General features: G+C 39.2%; 1 protein-coding gene across 10 annotated transcripts in view; it reads right to left on the bottom strand.

The window, feature by feature from the left end:
• The window catches only part of MAST2 (microtubule associated serine/threonine kinase 2), a 194491-nt gene that overhangs the window by 88532 nt on the left and 79058 nt on the right, over window positions 1-26901 (bottom strand). For 5 of the 10 annotated variants that reach the window (XM_040610484.1, XM_040610488.1, XM_040610485.1 and 2 more), the window contains 2 exons: window positions 22863-22894; window positions 13966-14172 (listed from right to left, as the gene is read on the bottom strand). In XM_040610484.1, coding sequence (XP_040466418.1) covers window positions 13966-14172; window positions 22863-22894 — 239 coding nt within the window. Of the gene's footprint in view, window positions 1-13965; window positions 14173-16116; window positions 16357-22862; window positions 22895-23291; window positions 23373-26901 lie in introns of those variants that run through there. The other 5 variants (XM_040610487.1, XM_040610489.1, XM_040610494.1 and 2 more) reach the window with 3 other exon arrangements.

Genomic DNA, 26901 nt, shown 5'->3' with positions numbered 1-26901 from the left:
ACAGAATCACGTGAAAGAATTAGATAGTGTTCATAACTTTCCATTAAATAATGGCACATTTTTAATAAATACATTTATCAAGAATCACAGTATCTGATTCAGCAAAGCATGCCCTTCCAGCTGAGCTTCAAAACAAGGAAATGTGATTTTGCGTGCTGCAGGAACAGGATCTCTGCTCAACACAACCATCTCTTCCAGTGCTTTTAAACATTTGTATCAAATGAATCTAAATCATATTCTGGTTTGATTTCACAAAAGTTAATTTAGAGTACAGCCAGACAAAACTCTGCCACTGTCTACGACTGATGAGAAAGAATAAACACATTAATTTTTGTGTCCACACAATAACATATATAAATCAAGTGCAGAAACTGAAGAACAGCATTTTAGCACTATATTCAGGATATTATGAGACCTTCCAATTCCAATAAAACCTGGTTTTGAAAAAGTATAAAAATATTCAGATTTCCTCTGTCAGCTAGAACATGAACTGACATTCCCAAGCAATAAGGGGGGGGGAGTGCTCAGTTAACTAGCAAAATAAACCCATCACCACAAAAATTCCTGACTGCTTACAGATAGTAAATAAGACCACAACCAGCTAAAACCCCTACATTTATATTAATGGTGCTTTTTTTCCAAAAGTAATTGAAAACTCAGCGGTTGAAGACACATCACTCGTCATTTCAGTGTACTCAGCACCAGCAGTTTCACATCCCTTACAGGAAGGACACAAAAAGGAGAAGCCATTTTAAGAGAACACTCGATGGGCAGCAGCGACTGACTGCTCTACAGCAGCGTGAACCCAGTGAAACCCTGTCCATCCTCCACTGCTCTTGGGGAACACAGGGCATCCCAAGCAGCACAAGGGAAGGGGGTGTTTGCCATCATCGGAAAGCTCTCCGTCCACCCATCTTGCGACTTAGCATGGTTCTGCAGAGCACTTACCCAGGAACTGCAAAAAGCACTTTGGGAATTATATAACACCGGTTCACATACAGGAGAAATTTAACACTTCATATTCCTGCTTTTCCAAATGTCTGTTCCACATGCCAATAGTAAAATCTAATCTTGCAAATCAACATCTGCAAAACATTTTGCAAAATTAGGACTAGAAACTTTTCACTACAGAATCATTTAGGCTGGAAAAGACCCTTCAGGATCATCAAATCAACCGTTAACCAAGCACTGCCAAGTCCACCACTAAGCCATGTCCCGAAGCACCACATCCAAGCACTTTGTAAACGTTTCCAGAGATGGCGATCCCACCACCTCCCTTGAGGAGCCTGTTCCAATGCTTGACCACCCTTTCAGCGAAGACATTTTTCCTAATACTCAATCTAAACCTCCCCTGGTGCAACTTCAGGTTGTTTCCTCTTGTTCTGTCACCTGTTACCTGGGAGAAGAGACAAACCTCCATCTCCCTACAACCTCCTATCAGGCAGTTGTAGAAAGCAAAAAGATTCCCCCAAGTCTCTTCCTTTCCAGACTAAACAACCCCAGTTCCCTCAGCTGCTCCCAAGACTCGTGCTCCAGACCCTTCACCAGCTTCGTTGCCGTTCTGTGGACACAGTAATTTAAAAATATAGCCTTCTGCTTACTGGAAGGCATAACAGAAGAAAGAAAAAGAGAGCACTCACACAAACATGTTACGAGACTAGTTTTCTGTTTTATTTAACTCATAAAAAATTTAATATGGTTTTGTGAATTCCTGAACCTGAGCTATTCCAGGCCTGAAGAAACCTCTTTCCTTATAAAGTTCTTCCACTCGCTTTTCAGAATATTCAGCCTCCACCAACACCCCCCCAATGCACCTTACCTACCGGGATTCATGCCAACCCGTCCCCAGAAAAGACCACCTGGCAGACCATTTCGGCAGCTGCTGGAAGATGGAATATTTCTTCGATGTGTGGTTTCCCGGGCCCTCCTAATGACATACATCCACTGGACAGTTATAAATAGCCAATGTCAACGACTTCCCCAATTTTTCATCTTTACCATGACCAAAGTAGGACATTAATTAAGCCTGACATTAAATGAGAATGTAATTAGGCAAAGAGTCCACACAAAACCATTACTTTCTGGACTTCTTTCATAGCAGCGACATTTATCTTTAAATAAAGTCACGTGGTCTAAGACTATCTTCTTTTAAATAAAGCCTGTTGTTTTAAAAGTAAGCTGAACTCCTGAAGTTTGAAGTGGTAACTAGGAGATCATTGAGGTCATTTTGAAAAGAGTATCTCAAAGGTCAAAACCCTCGTGACTATATATCAAGAAAAGTTCCCCCAAAATATTCCTCACTATATTTTTTAAGTATTTCAACCAGGATGAAACATGAAGTAGTCCAGTAGTTTCCAAATGAAGGTAACTCTCCCCTGTCACATTATGGTAAAGGAAAACTTATTACAGAAACCAGCTGAAATACTAATCTGGAAAAACTTAGCCCTTCCTAATTGTTCAATCACTTGAATAGTTTACATTGTAACAAGTGTCACATATTTATGTGACACTTTCAGACTTACCTTTTTTAATAGTCATGTAACTTTTTTGAATAGCCTCAAACCCACAAATTATTCACTAGAAATATTCAGAAATTAAAGCATTTTTACTCACAAAGCTGAATGGTTTGGAGAAGTCACAAAATAGAAGATACATTCTTTCTCTTTATAGAGAATATAAATCTTATTCTAAAACTTTAAATGTTATAACCAACAAGCACAGAAAATTATTCTACTATAAATAAGCATAAGTTGACACAGATGAACTGAGGAGGTATCTGCTCTGTATCACTAACAATATAGTTAAAACTGTGCAATGTGTAGGAACTCCAGCAAAAAACTTTGGTCTTTCAATACAAAGAAGAAAAAAAGTTCTTCCTACATGCTTCTAAAAAGAAGGAGGGTTCCTTTAAAAAAAAAATACATGGAAGATGTGTCTTGAGCTATTTGAGGCATCATTATTATTTGAACAGTGACGTACACAAACGAAGAACAGACTGAGCAGACTGCAATCTCAAGACATGTAAGTAACAGTCTGACAGAAAACATTAAGCTGAATATATCTTCAAGGTTCATTTTTCTATTGTTATTTGCTAGGTTATACAATCTTAGATTTCCGCCTTTTTTGGCAGAAATCACCCCACCTGCAGAAATCCCCAAGTCAATACAGAACTAAAGAGTCATACTCTTCTGTTACAGCGGTTCACACAGGTTTCAATTGCTACCTCGGCATAAAAGGCTCAAAAGGGCTCCCAAAGACACATTTATCTGAGATTAAACTAAGACCTGATGGTCAAGTTTTCCAGGGATAAAGAAGAACCGAACCTCCCTCTGGTGTGCATTTCCCATGCAGGGAACATCCTAGTGACGACACTAGTTAATGATTCAAAGGATCAGAAACATTTACTGAACTAGCTATCGGGCATGGTACACTCATATACCTGAATAAAAGCTGCCAACCTCATGTAACTTTAATCCAGCACAGCTACTGAGTTAACAGGGGTTGCCACCATAGTGGATAGCCTGAAATAGTAATTCACTGCAATATCACTGCACAGCTTAAGTGTAAGCAACTGCTCTGAGTTCATACCCCTAAAACAACCCTTACAAAACTGTGCTCACTTAAGATACAGAGGATGTTAACTACAGCTCTATTATCACGATTAATATTTTCTAAACGAAAACACGACCAAATAGTGATAAGAAGCAAGCAGTGCTAAAACAAAAAGTTAATTGTGCCCAAACTCCTATGAATATTTAATAAGAAAGATTTTTTTCTTTGTATTTTCATTTACAAAAACGTAACTTTAGTATGCTAATATCCTTCCTATTCTTCCCAAATAACAGTAAGATGTCTGGCAACTTCTATGTAACATAAGCTTAACATTGTTTCAAGCTCACAAAATTGATGATTGGGCTCATGGCTCAGGGCCACGGAAAGGTCAATTATCCTCTTTAACTAAGTTACTAGAACTCACATTCTTTCCCTAGCCCTGTCTTCTCCATGTGTGATTCAAATGTCAGTTGTCTGATTTAAACAAATGTAACTCCAATATGTGATTCAAACACCATAAAAAATGAGAATGTTATTTGAAAAATAACAATACTGCACATCAGTTCTGAAAATGTCTCTTCATGTTTATATAGAAATCTTCTAACATTTTATGCAAAATCTTCTTGAAGACAGTAACACTTGTGAGAAACAGCATCACAGTGCTGCTATAACCTCGACATCCTCATCCAAAGATTTTTCCCTCCTCTTCACCAGCCAAAATTTACCCAAAGGAAAACACAGATTGAGCCTCCTGTTGCCACCATAGCATTTCTTCATCTTTAGCATGTATTATTTATCATGATGCACTTCAAACTTTCTGTCTAATCTGTAATACAGTGTTAATGAATTCACCGTGCAACAGCACTTGCAAACAGGAAGGTATCTTAATCTCTTCTCCTGCCTCTCCAACCTGCATCAACCTCTCCATGAAGAAGTAGAGCAGTTCATCAGCCCCAGTTCTCTGCAGAATTCTTCCACCCCTGGCTCCCTGTGCTCCTTGTTACTGAGTAACAAGACCAGGCTATTGATAAACTCTCCCATAACAGGGTTTTTGTATGTATCCCTAAGCACTGTAACGCACAGTCGTCCATAACCCATTCCAACAAGAGTGCTGCAGCAAAGCAGATCTGAAGAAGGAGGTGTCACTACCCTGTTTTACAGGGAAACTACAGCACAGAGCTGGAAGAACAACTTCAGAGAAGCAGCAAAGGCAGCATGCGCACTTTGTGTCTTTGCAGGGATGGAAGACTGAAGAACTACCAGTGGACAGCTAAAACTAAATCAAGACAGCACACAAGTAATTAAAGTAAAACAAACAAAGCGAACAAGAAAGGAACAGAGCTGTACTAAGTGGGTGAATCAGAGAGCTCTGATGTTACTCAGATCACAACCACCAGCTCACAAAAGCAAAAGGGGCTCCCCTCAGCCACACAAGATCACAAACGTCCAACACCCATCTCACGTACAACCGTGCCCAGGGTCAACACGGTGCCTCCCGGCTCGGGGCCACACATGGCAGCTACACAGCTAGCAGCAAGTGCTGTCACCTGTTTGACGGAGTATTACCCAGAAGACCAAACCAAGCCTGACTTTTAAAATAAGCTCTGGGATCTGAATTTTCTAAGTATAATTCAGGCTGTTTGCTCCAAACTGAACCTCCAGTGCAGGAGCTTCCACTCCGCAGCTTGTTTCCCCGTTTCTTAGTTAACACACTTAGGCGCAGCTGAAATGTTAAGGATATTGTAAAGCCCTTGTATTTATCACGGCTTTTCTGAAACAAAAAAGCTTATTTTGTAGGATGTTGGCTAAGAAGAGCTATTGTGGGAGCAAGGGGAATGCTAATGTAATGAATAGACTAAGAGGATGAATTTTAAATTTTCAAGCATAAATTCTTAATGAAGTTAGAGCATGGGATATGAATAGACTTTACAAAATAAGCCATGGTACAGAAGAGACATGAGGAATCAAAACCATGCTTGGGAAACATCATGGGTGCTAGTATACAAAAAAAACCCCAAAATTAAAAAGAAAAAAGATGAAGAGTTCATCTGCTTTAAAGGCAGAATTACAACCTAATTTGGCCATGAATTTTTAACAGAAATTGGTCCCTATTTTAGTTATTCCTTTGGCGTAATATGAATCTTCACAGCAAAAGCTTAGCTTTTCATTTTAAAGTCTGGGAAAGCCATGATAACATATCATCAACCAGCAGGCAAAAAAACGACTCAAGGTTGTGAGCCTCAGAAAAATATATAATGTACAAGCCAGAATGAACATGAGAACAAGCCCAGACCACTGATTTCTATATAACTACAGTTTGATACATTTCTGTAAACTGCTTCACAGTAATTCTGGGAAACCCACAAAGGTGATGCATTAAAAGAGTAATGTTTCCTAAAATAGAAGCTCTTCTAACAAAGATATTAATTTTATATACAACTTCTAACATGTATGTCCACCTATATTTATGTAGTATATATATATTAAGTATCTTCTAACAAAGATACTCATTTTATATACGACTTCTAACATGTATGTCCACCTAATATATGTTATAGTTCTGGAACACAGAAGCAGTTTTAATAAATTAATTGGCCCAAACTGAATACTCTGCTTTGAAATAAAGTACAGAATAGACAGATACGGTATTCCTTCTGCAGTCTCCAGAAAAAAACTAACTTTAAAATACTAAAACCAAAATTTTAAAGTTTGCAATGCTAAATCTTCCTACGCTGTACTGTAAGAGATTAAAAATGGCACAAAAAAATCTAAATAATATAGCTAGAAACAAAAATATGTAACAGAATTTCTCCTTTTTTAAATATGACTTGCATAGCCCACCTCCCCAATGACCTTTTAAACCATCTCAGATACAAAGAAAAAGGAAAATGTTGATAAATGGGAATATTCATCTTATACTCACTTTACTTTCTTTTCTTCCAAATTTTGATTATCAGATCTAGCATTATACAGATTTTATAGATTGGGGGAAGAAGAAAATATCCAAACTTAAGCAAAATTTATGCAATTTTTAAATATTTTCTAACAAAACCAAATTTAGGCTTCTGCACTACCTATACAAACGCAACTACTAATAAGTAAATAATACTTGCAGCTCGTCAAATTGTTTGGTACAACACACAAACTACTAAGCAAACATAAGCCGAGACAGCAGAGATCATGCATGCAAATGAACACCACCTCCTTGTCCGAAGAACGTACTTTCTGCAGAGAAAACTTGACTTGCAAAATTAATAAATAAAAATACTTTTCACAATACCGACCACTTACTACAACAGTATGTAAAAAGTAGACCGTGGCCTTCTACGATGTAGTCTGCAGCTGCCCTCATTTTTAATAAGAAGGGGAAAGTTGCAGAAGCGACAGGTCACGGTTTTATGATCCATCTTGATATTAGAGGAGGCTGCGCACACTGAGCCATGGGGTACAGGCTGGAACACATCCCCATGGGCTGTTCCTCTGTCCATGATGAACGCAGCTGTAATCAACTCCATTTTGCTCAAATTAATTGTAGGTTCTCTGTGAGGGCAATGCAGGCACTTGCGACTTAAAGGAACACTTCTGGTCAATATTTTTTGGACATTCAATGATTCTGTTATCTTCCAGTTTCTCAGAAGCAGAGTGGACAAACTGTTGCATTAAAACGAAGTGTGGATGAAAGCTGATAGGGATTTTTACCAGATTGCTTTTGGTTGAAGTTTCTTGCCCTAAAAATTTGCTGAGTATTATAACTTGACCTGTTGTGTTCTTTTAAATTTCTCATCTATTCAAATAGATGAGATTTTTGATTGATACATTTCAAATAGATCAAATAGATCCAATAAATCCTGAGAACCACAGGAACAAATATAGGAACAATATAATAGACAGCACAAAAAAATAATATTCACCTTCTCGGGCAAGCTGTAACCCAAACATATATTATCGCTTCTACTTGTGTAGCAGGTCTTTTAAGAGAATCAAAATTATTACTTCCACAACTTCTTTTTTTTAGTGTTTATACAAATAAATACCTATCTCAGCCCAGAGATGTGACAATGCAACTCCCATTGCACAGCCAGTCTTTCCCAGACAGCTGGATCAATAACATCCCTGCTCTAAAGACCTGAAGGTCTAAAGAAAGGAAAGGACAGGAAGGAAAACAAAAGCACACAGAGCTCTTTCACCACAGCAAAGATTACTGTTTGAAGATTTTATTTTAGAACATTAATAATTCATAATGACAGTGTAATGTAAACTAGGGTAGAAGATTATGCTCTCAAGTACCACAAAAGGGATTGAATGACAGAATAATAACCACTAGCCAAAGCAGCAAAATTTTAGGAGATAAATTAGGTGAAAGGAGAACTTGGAGGACTAGAACAAGCACATTTGAGGTGAATGAACAAAAACAGGAATAGAGAGATACTGAAGAAAAGGGGAGTGCAGATGCAGCCTGTGAAAAAGAGAGCACAGAAAGGTATGTTACAGAAGATGAAGCTCTGCTGCAGGCCTTCTGACGTGGTACACTTTTGAATATTCAAACAAGAGCTTGCATTTGAGACAAAAGTTCGGCATAGCGCAGGATAGCAAGACCCAGCTGAAATGGAACACAATTTCAAAAAATGGTGCAATATTACCAATATTACCCTGAAATCTTCTTTCCTTCTTTACATTCTAAACTTTCCTTAAGCTTTCAGGTTAATATTGATTCGCTGAATGGTTTATCTATCCAGATTAGAAATTGCAACTCATGGCTTCAAACAGGAACTTTTTAAGAAAACAGATCTGAAAGGAATCTTCTGCTCATGGGCAGGAATAGTCCCGTGCTAATGCAAGCAGCTGTGTCATATAATCTCTGCTTCTCCCCAGCTCAAGCCCACTAAGCTGACACGAGGTACTCACTATTAGTACATCTCTACTATTAGTGCTTCAGCACAGGATGTTAACGCGCCTGTTTGCACACTCACCGATTTTCCAAATCAAAACTAAAAATAGCACCTGATTGCCTCACAGGACAATTAAAAACAAGTTTTGGAAAATGCAGGGGACTGTCTATCACCAATAATAACACCTGACTGCCTGGTTAAGAACATACACTTCTTTCTCAGAATTCCCTTGCCAGGAATCCTTCAGCGCACAGGTTGTTTCTGTACCTGCATTCAAGATCAAAAGGTCTGTGAGGGAAAGACTATGTGGAAGGAAGACTTTTGTACAGAATGGAGCACAGTACTATCATTTGAGGAAATCACTGTTATTTGAGAAGAAAGACAGAGAAAGAAAAGCTTCAATATTTACTACAGTCACTTAGAACCTTCTGAGCTTTTCGTTCCTCACCAGAAGTTGCTATGTTGTCCCAGCCATCCCAAACTCTTTGAATAGTGCCGGGGTAGTAAATAAGTCAGCTCATACACAGCTGTACCAGCCTTCAAAAATAATTTTATAGAAAAACCAGTTATGAACCGCTTGGTTTACAAGTGGCTAGCAAACATTAAAGCCCTCCAACTTCTGAAGTCCCAAGTACATACTCCCCCTCTGGGAGCCTCTGATTTCCCAGGTCAACCCACCAGGTTATATGCTTTGCAAGTGGTCCCACGGCGGGCAGCCAAACAGCGAGCCTGGAAGGAGACAAGAATTCACACCTCGGGCTCCAGACCCCAGGGTTTAACTCTTCTGCTGCTGCAGCTCCAGACAGGATGCAGGGGGGTTAGCATTTACACACTGCCTTCGCATGAAAAAACATTCAGGCCACCACACCTCGCTATTTCCAACCATGTGGCAAGCAAGCAGTTTCTGATCAGCATAAGAAAGACAAAATGTTTTCTGAGCCTGCCAGGTTTTAGGTATCACCAATATGTCCCGTCCCCTGTAGTCTCCATCTCCTAGATGGGAAAAACTATTCCCAAGAATAATAACTAGTACAAAAGAAAAGGAATAAAGAGAAAAATTTCCATTAAAAAAGAAATGGATTCTGGGAAACTCATTCATTCAATGCGAGATGTAGATTACAATTCAGTTGCCAAAAGATTACCTACTCAAAATTCACCATTTCACATTATGCATAATGATATATTCACAAAGTTGTTCTGTTACTCATTATTCCTGAATTGCTTATCTACATTGTTTCCAAAAGTGACATTATACTATCTTGCAGTCAACTCTGACCAATTATTTAGCACATTTAAGAAAGCAGAACCTGTTCCAAATCAAGCACTAAACCAGGAGGATATCACTTGCTGCAAAAACAGAACTATTTCCAAATGTCATTCAAGCTGAATATAGTCCTCTTCATTAATCCTCTGACATTTGTCAAATAGGAGTTTCTAACTAAAACAAACTCTTAAAACCTGTATCAAGTGACTTTAAACTAAATGGAATTTTAAGTAGAGATAGGAAACTATCACCAACTCTTGACAAGCCTTGAGGTATTTCAAAGTAAAAATATAAAAAACCTCATTAAGTCTGAATTCTGGAATGCTTTCTATCTTCCCTGAAATTATAGAGCATCTCCTGTTTACAGGTGCTGCCCTGATCTTGTAAAATGTATGTAGTCTTTGAAACCAAAACACGGGTGATTTGGGGATGTGCATGCCAAGAATACATCCCTATACTATGGAAGGCATTTCTGCAACTGCCTTGAAGTAGAAAGACTGGAGTTACAAGACCCTCATCAAGACACACCATCAAGTCCGGTACGTAAGAAAAAGCAGCGCAGCCTAACAGGAGACCCCACTCAAACAAGGTGAACGTCTCCATTCCCACCCTTTGGTGATGGCCAGCTGACCGGCCCCCTGCAGCGCCTGGGAAGTCCGTCTGTTTACTGCGACGGAGCAGCCTCACCGAGGACACTGCACACCAAACCGCGCTCACACACCCAAACAAGCCATAGCTCTAAATATAGGTCTCCCCCCATCCACTGTAACAGCTTATACAAAAAAGGCTTTAAATAAAGACAGGCAACACTACCAGTACATGCGCTGAACATCTATGTATAAAGCTTTCCTGCTGCTTACCACAGTTATTGATTAAATGATTGTTTCCTGGAACAGGCTTTTTATGTAAATAAATTAATATATTCTTAAATTATATCACAGATGTCCATAAAATCCTAATTATACAAAACTCGTACCATTTTAATTACACACTGATCACGTAATTATGTACTGTGTTCAAGCACTGAGTATTCTGGAGCAATATTAGGTTTCCCATTTTGTTTTCCTTAAGTAAGACACCAAGGATCTGACTACCATCACATTCACAAATGGTGACCAGATTTTGTACAGGCTAGGAAAAAAAAAAAATCTATAAAACTATTCTTCAAAGCTATAAAAAATTAATAGCCAGTATCAATAGACTTTATTAAGGCTAGAACCTCCAAGGGAAAACATTCCTATAAAAATAATCTCTACCATCTATCCCTATAAGAACATGTTCCACAACTGGCATGAATTCACGAAATCGAAATAGCACGAGAAAATAGCCCTTGAATAATCCAGCTGAACCCAACTCTTCCCTTGATCTGTTAGGATAAAGCAAATTTCCACTGAGATTTCACCTCACCTGCAGTACCGAGAGATGCCAGAAATATGGCACCTGAACACTTTCATCCTTGTTACCACAAATGAATACACTTCTAGACTTACTGAAACTGGCTTAAATCTTGCTGAGAGTGCAAAGGTTTTTGAAATAGGGAGAAATGCACCTTCCTTTAATCTCAAGGTCCATCACTTCCAAGCTAGAACAATTAAATCATGACATCTTTTAAGCAACTTGATATCAAGAAATGCTGTAAAACCATATTTTGATTAAATTAAAGGACAAATATGGGTGTACAGAGCCTTGCCAACTCATAAAGAGGACCAGCTGTGAAACATGGCCTCATTTTCTTCTTCAGTAATTTGACTTCCCTGCTACCCACAAAAGAGTGCAAGCCAGATCCCAAATATGAGACTCAATACTTCAGTTTAATTTTGGACATCACTCTCTTTTCTTCCTAAAGATACACGACCTTAATTCCAACCCACAGTTGTATTAACTACAGCAGTCTTATTTCACCTCTATCAATTTATTTTTATTGTAATCATGCCACTTCACATTTCCTTTTACTCTTTTGAAAGGTTTACATTCTTTTCAATTGTTCAAAGGTTATGTATAAAATATTTTCAATCTTAACTAGATTAATTCTTTCAGAATTTCCATGCTATCTGATTTTGTGTCAGATGCACCAACAGGTGTTCATCTGCCTACGTAAAAGTATCAACACCACCACGAAGCACAGGCAAGAAGGGAAAACCTATGTAGATTCTTGCAAATGCCAATATAACACAGGTGAAAGGTGAGAAACTTTTAAAATTAAGGCATAGATTTTTCTAGTTACATTTTCCACCAGCTCCTAGTATGACTTGCATAATAGCCATGGAAATGAACCACTGCCTGGCTAACCTGAAGGTGTTAAGCTGAGTAGATCAATGATCGCAGTAACTTGCCAAGATGAACCTCTGCTCTAAGCGAGCAGGAATGGCTATCACTGGTACTGTAACCAAGTAAACAGAACTACAACAAAGAAAGACCGGATAAAACAGGATCAAGAGCTGCACAGGTGAAAGCAACAAGGACAAAAATAAAAAGTTATTATAGTAGACCTCAGCTCTTACACCGAGCCATGTATCTGTGAATCATCAACCATTCGGCATTTAGAAAGCAGATGGCTGGAAGGTCCCCATATGTGAAAAGCATTATTATCAAGGAGAGCCCAAAGTAACAGTGGAATATAACCTGACACTAAGATTTTTATTTGAACTGTTCTTAAACAGAGAATTATTCACTGACCCATACCAAAAGCCCAAAGATTGAAGGATTCTCAGAGAAAAAAAGTACTAAAAAGGCTTTTGAAAATCGTCAATAACCATTACATCTCCTCTCCAAAAAGAACAGTTCTCAACTGACTTCAAAAATAATCTAATTTTGATACTTAATTGTTACTTAACAGTCTGTTAATCAGCTCCAGTGCTAAACAGCATTTAATTGCATTTAATCACCCTTGTTGTAAAGGAACATTACCCACTACCAGCCTTTAAATAACAAAAATTAATTTAAAACTATATTGATGACAGTGACATTCAAATGGTAGGAGACTGCTCTTCAGTCACTGCAAGTGCTGCCAAAATGAGCACCTAATTAAGAATTTTCACCAAGTGCTGCCCAACATGGAGGGAAAGCAGCAGGCATGCGGGGCAAGCACCTCTCCAGTGCACAGGGAGTACAGATACATGCAACATCCCTCGCCTTTGCTGACAACCTGATTTCCACTCAACAGATGTAATATATGTTACTCTCCATTAGAGGGACAGATGCCTAAAATAGTTCAACTTCACATTTTCTGGTTACTCCTACCAGAGCTGGCCAGCAAGAGCCATCTCCCTCTGAAATACCAGTCTGGATCCAGGGGCTATTGCATTACCACCTGATGAGTAACTGAAATTTGACCAGCTACATCCACACTGCAGCATGTGAACTTCAAAACCAGACCCTCTGATGCCTGTGCTGGCTCAAGTTTTAAGTAAGTACCACTGAGCTCCGATTTCGTAACTGCACGCACACAAAGATCTCCAGCTCCCGTTAGCTTTTGTCTTCAAGAGCTTCACTAGGTGAAGAGCTTCACTAGGTGAAGCTTCCTCTTAGTGAAGAAGCTGAAGGTTTCCACTGGGGCTGCTGATGGCCATGCATGTTCCATAGGAGCAGAAAGCAGAGGAAGAGCTAATCCTGAAGTAAAAATACATCAGCCACACTCTCAAATGCTTTAATACAAACTGAGCTTGTCTGGACATTTTTATTTTGGTTTACAAACTCTTGTACACCACATTTAATCCTGCTAAATAACAGGCTTGCTTTTACTCACTATCCTTTGGAGAGCCTGTGCTTGGAGACAGACTTCAGCCAGCTTGCTTCTGTGAGAAACTAATGTGGGTTTACAGCGAATAGAACAGCGTGCAGTACATTAGCACAGGACCACTGTTCTAGGCAGAGCTTTTTAAGTACCCTGCTCTGGGCTGTTCTACTTTTAAGCTGTTTCTCTTGACACCAGACATGCCTGTGAAGGGTTCCTTTGCTGCACAGTGCAAGTTGCAAATGTACTCAGAAGCTAGCACAAGGTACAACCAGGAATTTGCATGCACACACAGGTAGGTTTCCATTCATCTTCCCTACACAGGGCCTTAAACTACACAAGAACTAGCAAAATCTATACCAACGAGCAACATCAACCCAAATGCTAACTGGCTAGAAGTAAATAATGACTACAAGGCTGTTCCCTTCTGTTAGTCGTTATTAACTTCAACTACAAAGCTGTTAAGTTTATAAATGGTTATACCAACAACAAACTGTTAGAAATTCCTAGTTGATACCTCTCCTTACCTCCACTGAAAAGGATGGCTGTAGCATGGACTAGACGGATTGCTCTGGGCTTGTGAGTTCAGGTAAAATACTAGAGGAGAAGTAACAAGTGCACAGTCAGCACTAAATGGGAATTTAAGATGCTGCAGACCTGGAGCAGATGTAGGAGAGAACATGTGCTGATGAACATCATTTCCTCGGCAGTGGGAGAACAAAGGAGAGGAGATTCTGACAAGGTACCACAGTAGGAAAAAAAAAAAAAATCAGGGTCAATATCACAACTCCTGTGTCAATGAATAAAAAAAAAAAAGATAATTCCAAAATACAAGTTATATCTTCTTAATAAATGCAATAAACTAAGTGGTCAAAAGTCATCCTTTCAATTATCATCCAAACCAAAATGTATTTTCCAGTCAATTTAATATCTATTCAATGTTATTTTTCCACCATGAAAATCTTCCAATCTGGAAATATCCAAATCCTTTTTTGTAATGATTCCCAGGCTTCCTGGAATATGCACCACTGTCAGTCTTTAATGTAAAAGTTTTAATTGAGAAAAAGATAACAAATTGATAATGGCACCAGTAACAGACATGGACCATTTACATCACAGCCTTCTCAATCTGGGAGCCATGGTTCCATGCCACAGCTGTGGCAACAACAGAAACACCCGACTGTGAAAACACGAGTTACATAAACCATTAACTAGAAAACAACATTTAGCTCTGACAATGTTTTAGAACGATAACTAATTAAGCCTGAAAGCAGCACTGCAAAATAGCTTTATTCTCATTTTAGCAATGGGGAAACCGAGGCACAAAGAGGTTAAGTGACTCGTCCATAGCACATCCATTGTAGCACCAGGATTACAGCTGAGGACACTGATTTCCCGCTCAGTGCTCAGTTTTGTAAACTATATTGCTTTTGCGGGGTTAGCAGCCAACACGCATTGGAATACACACAGAAAATTTCTCAAAGTAGTTGCTTTCCAAAAAGCTGCAGACTTCTACATAAACATAAAAAAAATAAATAGATTCTAACACCTACTTTATTGAACTATACACGATGACACGTCCTTCACTAGAAATAAAGTAAAAGTTAACTTACGAATATTGGTATCATAAAGTGTGCTTATGCATTAGAATACAAACTAGCGCCACCGTATTCCTACAACACTAACTTTCATTTTGATTGAGGGATGAAAAAAGTCTCTATTTACCATATTTAAACATAAAGGTCACCAAAAGGGAAATCTGGGGCTTGCTTCAGTTTAGTATTCAGACTATTCACACCGGAAGTCCTGAAGACAAGCATGTTTGGCATCGTTCCTTGCTTTAAATTTTCTAATGAATCCAAACACTTATCAGTAAGTAACCTTTACATATTGGAAATCCTCCCTACTAGTATTCTCTGCTTAAATATCTGATAAGCTATATAGTCTGCAGACAGAAAAGGCTAAGCCTGCCTCTTACCATGCTCCTCCATTCACTATGTGAATAGATGTGCTTAAGCTGCTCTACTTATAAACATAGTATTAAATATACAATTTCCTTAATTTTATGTAATAGTAATAACAAATATAATTATGAACGACATAAATAACATTTTCATTAATAGATTTCAAAGCATTTATAAAGGACACAAACATTACAAAGGGATTGCTTGTTTGAATTTCATTTGTAGAAATAAATGTGGCAATGTAAATAAAGATTTTTTTTTGCTTCAAATCTAAAAGTTTTCAATAGCATTCTTAATTTAAAAAGATAATAAGGGTGGCAAAGGTTTCTGGAGATTTGAGCCCCATGATAGCTTTCTGGCAGGTTATTCAAAGTACTTTTTAAATGTGAAGAGTGATCAAACTAGAAAGAGTTACAAACATTCAGTTTTACAGCCTTAATGAATACTTGGTACCAAACTTAACCACAATGTATTCCATTTAAAAACATTTAAATATTGCTCTTTTTTGGCTATGCTTCATGGTAAATGCTCCACAAAAGTAAAATGTTAAAGCTTCCAAATGAAATTTCATGTACAGCCAAGTAATCATGACAGATAAAGTTCTAACAAATAAAAGCAATATCTATTGGCCACAGAAAATTCTGGCTTGTTTTTCGTCATCATTTCAATTTGAAATGTTTAAGAGCAATTTATATTTTTCACAGCAGTCCTTACTGGATCCGCAGGGACGGGGCTCCAAGCCTCTGTTTCCTCCGTTTCATCATTGTGCTGATAGACTACGATTCTTCCCAGCATAAGAGGCTTAGAGCCGAGAAGGAGAGCCCACCGTTATCACTCCAACGCAGAGCACAGAACAATCAGCGCAATTCCAAGCTCCTCATATACCCCCAGTGTCAGAGAGACCTCAGGAGTTCAGTAATGGTCCAGATTAATCACACGGATCATGTCAAAAACCTAATTATTTAAAAAAAAAAAAATAAAAAAAATCTTCCACGAGTCTATTCATAGCATCCAGAAAAAGGAAATGAAGCCCACCAGTACGAGACAAAGGTGCAGAGAAGTCCAAGACACAACCTAGCCATCTGACCTGTCACACAGCCAGCGGTACAGTCCTGACACCGGCTGAGCCCGCAGCAAATCGGCCACAAACTTCTCCCAGGCTACAAGGAGCAGGAACAGTCACTCTCACCAAATCAAAAGGAAAGCCTCAAGCCAACGGGAGCAATGGCACACTTGAAAGGATTCTGGCAGAAATCTCACATAGCAGCTTGAAAACTCACACTGCGATAGGAATAGAGTCACCGCTCCCACCCAAAGCCCTTGCAGAGTCATCAGCGGTGCCGAGCAGCTGTTCTCCACCGGCGGGGGCACACGCCAACCATCCCTTGTTCAGAAATCAATCCTCTTAAGAACACGCACAACTTTAATCTTAAAACATCTTCCTGCGACTCCCAAGCTGTGTTTCAGCTACAAACTTGATGGATTCTAGCACTGAAAACAGAGCAAGAGCAATCTCAGCAGCCTGGGGAGCCAAATGCTGGGCGGGGGGGGGCGGGGAGCAGGTATCAAGCAGGGGGAGTGTATGTAGTGCGGGGCACAGTCTGAACACCTTCATTAGCAAATGGCTGCATTTCTGTATGCAAATGGCAATTTCAACAAGCTCAAAATTAATTTCATGCTATTAACAAAACTGCCCCAAAATGAGGGCCAACACTTTTTAAGTGTGTATTTGTAAGAAAGTAGTTTTCCCCAAAAAAAATCCAAATACATATCTCTGATAGACTTTAAAAGTGTTAAAGACTGTATTTAGGCAGGTAGAGACTGATCTTCCCAAGTACTCAGCAACCAAGTCAAATTTCAGATTACAACTCCTACCTTCGGAGGCTCCCGTGACTCAAATCACAGCAGAAGTGCCCCACACTACAAGGTCACCATCTCTCTACCATGTCCCATCAGGAGAACAAACCGCCAGCCTCAGAAGTAAGAGCCAGGGTGCTAAGGGTGGCTGTTCCTTAAACGACCAGAGCCCCTGCCCCCCCCACGTCGTGCCTTCGGGGTGAGAAAGCACAGCACGCAACAAAAGGTACAAGATCGGTATGTTACATATAATTTTATTATACCTATTAAATGAGAACCTGGATTAAGTAGTGGAAACTTGATAATAAAAAACGCAGGAAAGACTTTTCTCACTTTTAAATCCTTGATGAAAACCTCCATAAATTCTTTGTCTCTGAGATTACAATATATGTATAACGCTAAAATTCCCCTTATTCACTATAATACTACTTTTATAGAAACAATGCTTTCAAATTATTTTTAAAGCCAAATACATGAATAGCAACACTCCTACAGAGCCCTGCAGGAATAATTCAGCACGTTCCACCTCCAGAGCCAGCCCCACATATCAGCTTAAGAGCACTGGGTTATTTTTGATCTACTGCTTGTGAGCTGCTTCTACGCAGCTCAGAGAAGGATGGAGTGGTTAGAAAATACCACCTCTTTCTCTATAAAAAGTATCACACGCAGAAAGCATTGAATGGAGGCATTATTTCTTACTGTATTTCCAGATCCAAGACAGAACAAGAGTTCAAAAGTAGTAAAACTCCCTACTCCTTTTCAGAACCATGGTTGTTTTTTTTTTTACGCTATTTCCAGCACTTTGGCTTCTCCACGCTTGAGGCACCACACTTGCTCCTGGCAGGGAAACGGCATCGATCGATCCCCAGCAGAAACGCTTACCCACTAAGATGAAGAGAAACAGAATGATATACTCCATTTCTCTGCAGATACAGAGGAAATTCCCACAGCACCCGAGCATGGCAAGATAAAGACATAAACCAGCACTAAAGGCCAGGCGTTTTTTTCCCTGCCATCAAACTTGTTGTTTCCAAGGTCGAAGCATTGAAAAGAATACAAGTAGAAACCGATATAAACTGGTATACAGCATATTCTTCCCAAAGAAATTCCTTGGGGTGTTTGTATGTTATTTTACCGTCAGGAAGCTGAGGGTAAATTTAACAAATTATGATGAAGACTTGTTTAATGAAACACCCTATCAAATGTCTAGGGCTGTAGAAACTAAGAAGCTTTGGAGATTTAGAAGTAGAACGGGCAGGCAGAGAAGGAGGGAGAGAAAAAGAGAAACCAATCTCCACAGCGGACATAAATTGCTTTAAAAAGAGATTAGAAGGAATAGACCACCATAAAAGCCTTACACATATCTTTAGCAAACACTATTATGTTGCTTACCACATTTCATAAAGATAGACATAAAAACTTGACATAAATACTATTTCTTATCAGCACCTATCACCATCAAAACAGCAGACTACAATATTTGATTTATTTAAATGTGTATTTTTACTGGATACTCTGAATTACCATTATTTTTCATGTTTCTTATGCCTCCATGTTCTTTTTCTGTTCATACACAGACTTTAAAACTGTATTTGATAGAGATGATTGATAGCAGGAAAGAATTAACAAAAGTAACTTGCATCTGAAATTAAAAACTAGTTTTTCAAATTTAGTTTGCTGAAAAAAAATACTCTTTTCAACTTCAGATATAATGCAGGAAATCAATATTCTCTTTTTAGAAAATTTTACATTTTTTAGATAGTACAAAAATTACAGCAACCCAGGTTAGTAACCCTGCCTAAAAAACCACAAGGATTTCCAATATAAACCCACATTTTTATAAAAAATCTGAACGGGTCAATGAAGTTCATGTTATAAACAAATGGGGTACTGAACAACAAAAAAATATAGCTCAAATACAGCCCCAACTCGATTTAGTGACTGCTGATTTGCCAAGGAGGCAATCAGAAGAAACAGCGAGCTCCACGATGAATGTTGCGCATCCTGCAGCCACAACGCAAATCTGCAGTTCACAGCCTGCTCTTTTGGATGCCAAGTTTCTGTTACACACATGAACACACACAAGTGCTTCATCACAAGCCTGGTCTTGCCACGCAGCCCGCACCTTTGTCAAGTCTGGAACACCTCTAGTGCACTTCACACACAGGTGCACATCAAAAACCATTTGAAAGCTGAAGCCAACAATACAAAACCCAATCTCTGTACATGCTGTAGCACCAAAAGAACAGAAGAGGGTAGTGGCTGAAAATAATTAAACCACTTCCACTAATAGCATGGAGATCAAAGTTTGGGTCTATCACTTCACATTCGCTACTTGAAATTAAAGAAAATATTAATGAATAGTAATTATTTTTTGTGAAGAAAGCATGGAAAAACATAACCCATACATTTATATGCATAATTTATTAAAGGAAAACTTTGAACCCTGATTATTGAACCACACCAGAGACAGAACATAACTACTTGTTCCTGTACTCATACTTGTATTATTCATCTCTTAGCAGCCTACAACTGAGTGTAATTTCCTTTAGTGTATTAAACATAACCCCTCTACAGAAACACGCACACTTTAAGCACATTAACAACAAAACGGTATCTAAATAATCAGGCATTCCTCTTCATGTCACCCTGCACACAATTCCCCTATCTGTTTTACATGCCTGCTCACTCTGTACTGATTATTTCAAGACCAGACTGCAAGATCTCCGAGGGCAAAGCCATCGTTTACAGTGTGCTTGTGCTCCCTTCTGCTAATATGGAAGCAGAGTCACTAATCAACAGACTTCACAGGCTCCATCCTACCACTCATTCTCCTCAGCTTCTACCCAAGACCTTCTTTAGGTGATAAAATCCCTCATGCTCTCCTGCCAGAAATACCGAGACATCCAGCTCCACTCCTTTTCATTAATACAAACAAGCATAGCAACTGTTGCTGTCCATGCCTACAATCAGTTCCTGCCGAAAAACAGAGACTACTAATGCTGACCCAGGCAAATATGAAGCAATGAGAGTCAGATAAAAAAAAGTTAGAAGCATTATCAAGAAGAGCTCTCCCTCCTCCGTTCAGCAATGACAAATATCCTAGCTAATCCACAGACTAAAACTCTCTTAACCCAATCAACCACACAGCAATCACCTAGCAAGCAGCAACAATCAAGTCTTCCGTTCCACTTCTGGCTGGCTGGCAAATAATTACTTCCTCCCCAAATACAATCTTTTTACAGTAGTAAATGCACCCCAGCCTCCAGACCAGCACACAGAAAAATGCTGGGTGGCTCTGTACTGGATACTGTGTAATACAATTGCTACTGAACTGCTACAAAGGCTGGAGTTTGTGCAGAAAATGGATGCACCTCTTGAGGGTTTCTGGCTCCAAGCCAGATATTTCATCCTTCTGTCAATTCCTGCTTCTGCTCCTGTCGGTGAACAAAAGTCAATGAATGACAGTCAATGAATCAGGACCTAGGTACATCCATAACTATCCTTACTCATTAGCTACAGCACAACAATGGCTTTTCAGAAAAAATTTTATTTCCAGAATTTATTTTTGCTTATGGCGTTCACTGTTAAGTCGATTCAAGCAGAGGAAAAGCCTCAAGAACTGAGAACTATCTACAGTGTATATTTAAGCGCATGTGGTTAGGCTACCCTTTTTGACAGAATGAACAGATTTATCCATATTACATGTATATTTTTAACATACATATATATGCACACACACATAATTATTCCCTTTCTTGATATAAATTTCTGTAATTCCTGCTTCAAAGACTAAGAGTGGATTTTGTTAAAATTAAGTAAGCACTCTGATACTGGGATATGCAAATCATGTACATCAGCTCCACAAGACCCTTCTCAGTGAGCCTATACACTTAACAGTACGGCATCAACACAAATATACATGAGCCACAATGCACTCCTGACTTCTTAAACAGTTACACCTTTCAAACAGAAAGAAATTATTTGGCAGAATTGACTACAGAATCTGTAATTCCAGAAACTGCAATCGAATAATCAACATGATAACACAGGCAACTAACTGAGGACACTTCAATTCTTGATAGATTTTCAGTGTCACTAACAGCTACAACCTTGTGCTTAAAATTCATGGCCTGGATCTTCTTGACACAGCTTGCTAAAGTTCTTCACATCATGATGGCTTAAAAGGCACTCAGTTGTGGAAAACTTAAGCGAAGTAATGAAAACTGAAGGTGTTAAGTCAATATAGAAATAAAACATTCAGTCATTTGCTTTAGTTACTACTAAATAAAACACTACACAATTGAAGCACTTCATTTGTATCTCAGACATCTCAAATGTAAATGTGCGAGTAGTTTTGTGTCATACCCACCTCCATGCTTGAACGAGGGAAGGGATTATCTCTGGCATCCTCAATTCCAATTCCAAAAGTTTTGTACAAAAGTATCTTAAGTTACATTAAACAAAAAACTTACTGGTAACTCACTGCCCCACCATTTGCTCAAAGAACCATCACAATCTTCAAATCATGAGCACCACCTTTCTTAAAAATGTATCAAATATAGTTAAGCTAACCTCTAAGGCATACTGGTTTTAAAAAAAAAAATAAAATCAGCCAGTGTTTCATGTTCTTTAAATAACTCCCTGACTGGTTTACCATTGTCATATGAGCTAAACAAAAAGGTCTGGTCATGCCCCATTTTTAAAAAAAGGCCTTTTGATCTGTTGCATTGTTCAACCCTGAATCACTGGCGCTACACAGCATTTTCCAAACACTGTTTCTTATACAAAGGGGATAGCTTACATTGAAAGACTGAAAATCATTTCTCATTAGAGCCAGAAACCTGAGGAAGAAAGGTTATATGCTTTTGTGAGCCTCATGTCTGTAGTCTACAAGCTTTGGGAAACAATTTTAAATCAAAACGCGATAGCAGGCAGTACAAAAGCTTTCTCTTTTATATAATGCAATCAATAATGCAATTTCTCCACCATAAATCTGCAGGCATAGCAGAAGCTAAACTGTCCTATCACTGAAACACAATTTAGTTCAATAAAATTCCTTAAACATTATAATGTATTTTTAAAAAGTTGTTCTTTGTTTAAACCCCATTTTTAAAAGCCTACTTTTCCTGACATTTGCTACTTGGTCAAAATATCTCTATTACACTGACTGCTCCACAACCACCTGGACCTGCGTGGCCCAGGGGCTGTGTGCTCAGCGTTCTGTCAACAGACTGTTCGAAAAGCAGCGGATCAAAGTTGTCCATAGCACACAAACGATCAGTGACTTCTATGGAGTCACTTCAGTGATGTCAGTGCAAGTAACACTCAATACCACAGCTACTTCCATACCAGGATCAGCCCAAGCTGATAATTAGAAGTAAGCTTACACTACCACTACTTTTCCTACTACACTTAAGAAAATGAATAGAGGCTTCAGTCTCAGAGAAATACAAGCTAGCCGTTTCCAAGTGCACGACAGTTTCTTGAAACTGCTAACAGCAAACAGAGTATATGCCCTTTTAAATTATTTCCACAACTGAAGAGCTATATAAGTAAGCTCAAAACAAACCAAGTGACGAACAAAGAATAATTATACTTACAAGCTTCCTCTTCTGGGGAGGCTGAGCTCCTTCTGGAAAAAAAAAAAAAATGAAAAGCTTGAGTGAATTTTACTTGTTATTATTTATTTATTAATAAATGACTGAGGTGAAATTAATAAGAATCTGGCCATTTCAGACGCTCAGTGTGTAACTGCTGCAGTGCACAGAAGAGGTGAGTCTGCAGGGATGCATGGAGCAGCAGCGTGGGGTACCCAAGTTACTCACCTTGCCTGCGTGACATTGCCTTAGCAGGCACTAAAATACAAGCGCTCAACAGAGCAAATGTAACTGAAGTTCAGGCCTAAACACAGATAAGGCAGTAATTAATTCCATCCTACGTACCCCACCAGCAGCCCATCCAAACCACTTCCAGAAGTGTGGTACACAACATGCCTAGCACCTGCTGCATGGATCTCCCCACATTCTCACCAAAAGGAAAAATTCATGCGACAGAACGCATCTTGCTTTGCTGGTTTTTTTGTAACGCGTACACATCACTTGTGTTACATGTTATCACAAAAAATCCAAGGCCAATGACATGCAGCTCCCACTTACGAGCGGTACTTCGCACCCAAGCAGCAGAAGCAAAGGAAGCCCTGGAATTCTGAGGGGGTGATTTAAGTAAACAGGCCGCGAGCATCCCCAGGGCAGCGGCGGTCACAGCCCCGGGAGCCAGCCAGCCGCCGCCTCGTTTGTCAGCGCCCGGCCCCGCACACCGCCGCTGCCCCCTCCCGCGGTGGCCGGGCCCTGCGCTGCCGCAGGCCACCGCTGGGGGGAGCCGGCTCCCGGCGCCGGGAGCGGGGCGCGGACTGGGGAGGAGCCCTGCCAGGGGCGGAGCGGGGCGGGGAGGGGCGGGGCCGAAGCCAGGCGCCTTCCCCTCTGCCCGCCACAACGCCCCGGGCAGCAGCAGTGCATCGGTTCCTGCCTTTCGGAACGCTGATCTACCTGCTGTTCCCCGCTAGGGGAAAAAAAAAAAAAAAAAAAATCAGCCTTTTCACTGCATGCTGAAAAAAGTCAATAGAAAAACAACCCAAATCCGTCAAAAGGGGTAACCTCCTTTCCACATGTGTGTAACTAGTGGCTTTCATGATAAACAGTGTTACTGACAAACATGGCTCCTGTGTTAAGGTACACATAGACACAACTTGGCAAAGTTTTTTAAAAATACCAAAAAGTTACAGCTACTAGAACTAAAAAAAAAAAATTAAAAAATCATTAACTCTTAAACATGCTGTTATTATTTTCAAGTACGAGTACTCTACAATTGCAAATTTCATTACAGCTTTTAACAGTGCTGAGCAAATTTCATGTGTGAATTATCACAAGGCTGACAGCTTACAGCATCAAGAAATAAATTCCTGTCATCAGACAAACTTGTCAAGATCTAATCAAAACATTTCAAGTATGTAAGATAATAAATCATTAGCATCTATAACAGGTTGTGTGGTTTATATTCTAAAAAGGTACTTCTTCCAGTCACGTTTGTTAGAATTGGTTCCCAACCTTGAAGTCTATGTAGTAACAACTGCTTTTTGCCACTGCAAATGGATAAATAGGTAAGATATTGTTATTAGATATTATGTATTATACTGTTGGTGTATATAGCCTATGACATATGTATGCATATATCTCTCTTACATCATATGAACAGATGTATTTAATTTATCCTCTTTAAAGAATACCAGGTGTAACAGAAGTGCTTAGCAGAGAGCACTTTTTCTACTCAAATGACACATTTCCATTTATTCCAACACATGCAGACCCAGAAATCTTCAGAATGAATGTATAAAGCCCCGGAATTTCATGGTACTGGCTGAAAAAGGAAAACACTGACCTTTAAATCTCTTCATCTACCTTCTAATTTTTGAGCTTTTAGGGTTCGTTTTTACAAGCTTTGCTCTAGTCGTTAGAGCTGAAAAGGCACTTAAAGGGAGAACACATCCTTGCAGCTGCACAGCTCTGGTAATGGTGACTTACAGGCGTACACCATGGCAATCATGATCCATTAACAAATGGACAAACCTCTTCTTTTCCTTTACTGTACACTTGGTTTACTCACACAAAATCGCCTTTAATACTTCCTATAATGTAGCTAATTCAGGATTAAATACATGCAAGATTAAAGGAAGGACTGACTTGGGCTTTGCTCCTGAAACCATCCCTTGAAATCTGTGATCGACTGACTTTGGAAAAAAGTACTGGCAGATGACATCTCAATGCAATTGAAATATTATTCTATCCATGTAGCAATTGCTTTCATTCTGCACCTCCACCTTGACAAACACAGTGCAGCTGTGGAATCAATAGGCAGTAGTTCAAATCTAATACCTCTGTGGTCTTGACAACAAAGAGCACAATCAAAGCAATCAATTTTTATACCTGTTGTTCCACTACACCTCATTGCGTGTTAGTCTTAAAATCCCCTTCAAAAACTCTACCAGCTGCACATCAAGCCATGCCCCAACTCCCACAGCACTTTTCCTGTCCTCTGGAGAAAAGAGAAGCCTTTTCGTTCCTTTCTGCTTCTCCAAAGCAGGGCTGGTAACACCACTTCTTACAGCTCTCCAAACCAGACCATGAATGGTGGGGCCAATGCAAAAGCATCACAGCTGGAAGTTACACAACTGTGAGCAGTGTACTTATGAGCTTTGCTTCTCCTGAATCACCACTGAGTCAGTGTCTAAAAAAGTTACATCCCAGGGAAGAAAAAGGAAGAAGATGCCTGGACATGGAAGCAAGGAGAGAGCACGTTTCAGGTCACCTATTTGAGGATGTCCACTGTCAGGAGGAACATCAAGGATCTCCAGGGGATGGAACAGACAATGAAATGCCTACCAGAGATAGGCATGTGCTCGCAGGGTGGAGACTCAGCTGGGTCTTGGGATGGCTTAACACTTTGATGTGTGCAATGGGACCCAACTGAGAGTTTACCTCTAACAAAGATAGAGTTGTTTCAAACATATGAAGTAGCATGACAAAACCACTGATTAAATAATTATGCAAAGCATAAAAGCCCAACGGTACCCTATAAAGGTGAAACTCTACTCAGAATCAGTTTTATAGTACAGATTAAATGTTTTAGATAGTAAACAATGAGGGAGGTGGTGTGATTTGACTGGTTGCCATCCACCCCACAAAGGAGTTTGGCATTACATGTCCATGTATCCTGAAAAAATAAAATCACATTTTAAGAAGATAACTAATAAAAGAGTGCTGAGCTGTGACTACTTGGTCTGAAACGCTATTTATAGGGTGCAGCCGTAATCCTTTCAGTAAATACACTAGTATATCCTAAAGGACATTTTTCATTTAAGATCACCCCTTCTGATGAAAATGACACATGGACATGCACGATTTCAAACTGCCTCTTCTGACAGCACATCTGCCTCCCTGAGCTCTTGTGCTGCTAGTACCTATATATTTTACCATTATTACTTCAGCCAGCCTCCACATCACCTGCTCTCTAGGTCAACAATATAACCCTTAAAATAGAGGCTTATATTTATACTTGATTTATACAAAGTGATAAGTAGCATAAGAATATTTTAAAAGATTGTTGCACATTATTCACACAGAACTTTCAGAAGTGGAAACAAATAACTGCTTTCACAGATGTTAAAAAAATAAGAAGTGTATTAAATCTTGCAGTACCCAAATGACAGGAACAGACTGTTCTGAAAGTTAATTTTTTGTATCAGTTCCATATTTCAAGGCATAATTTTTAAACGTGTAACAAAAGCAGCAGCAGATTTTCAGACAACCAGTTAAAAATGAACCTTGTGAAAGAAATTCAGCATCGTGGAATTTCTAAAAAGCTGGTTCAAATACCCTCCTTCAAAAGAGTTCCTTATATTTGTTTCCTTTTATCCTAAGTTCATCATCTCAGATCATGCAGATATAAAATTAGTTGGACGCCGTAACATGCTACGGTTCAGGTTTCACAATAGGACTCAATCCTCACTGGACCCATCATTTTTGAGGCAGCTCGGAAGCTAGAACAGAAAATATACTGGCCATTTTAAGCATCACTTTTCTGTTT

Source organism: Falco naumanni, chromosome 11 (genome assembly GCF_017639655.2).
Source record: "Falco naumanni isolate bFalNau1 chromosome 11, bFalNau1.pat, whole genome shotgun sequence".
Classification (NCBI taxonomy): Eukaryota; Metazoa; Chordata; class Aves; order Falconiformes; family Falconidae; genus Falco; species Falco naumanni.
This window is presented reverse-complemented; position numbering and strand designations above follow the sequence as displayed.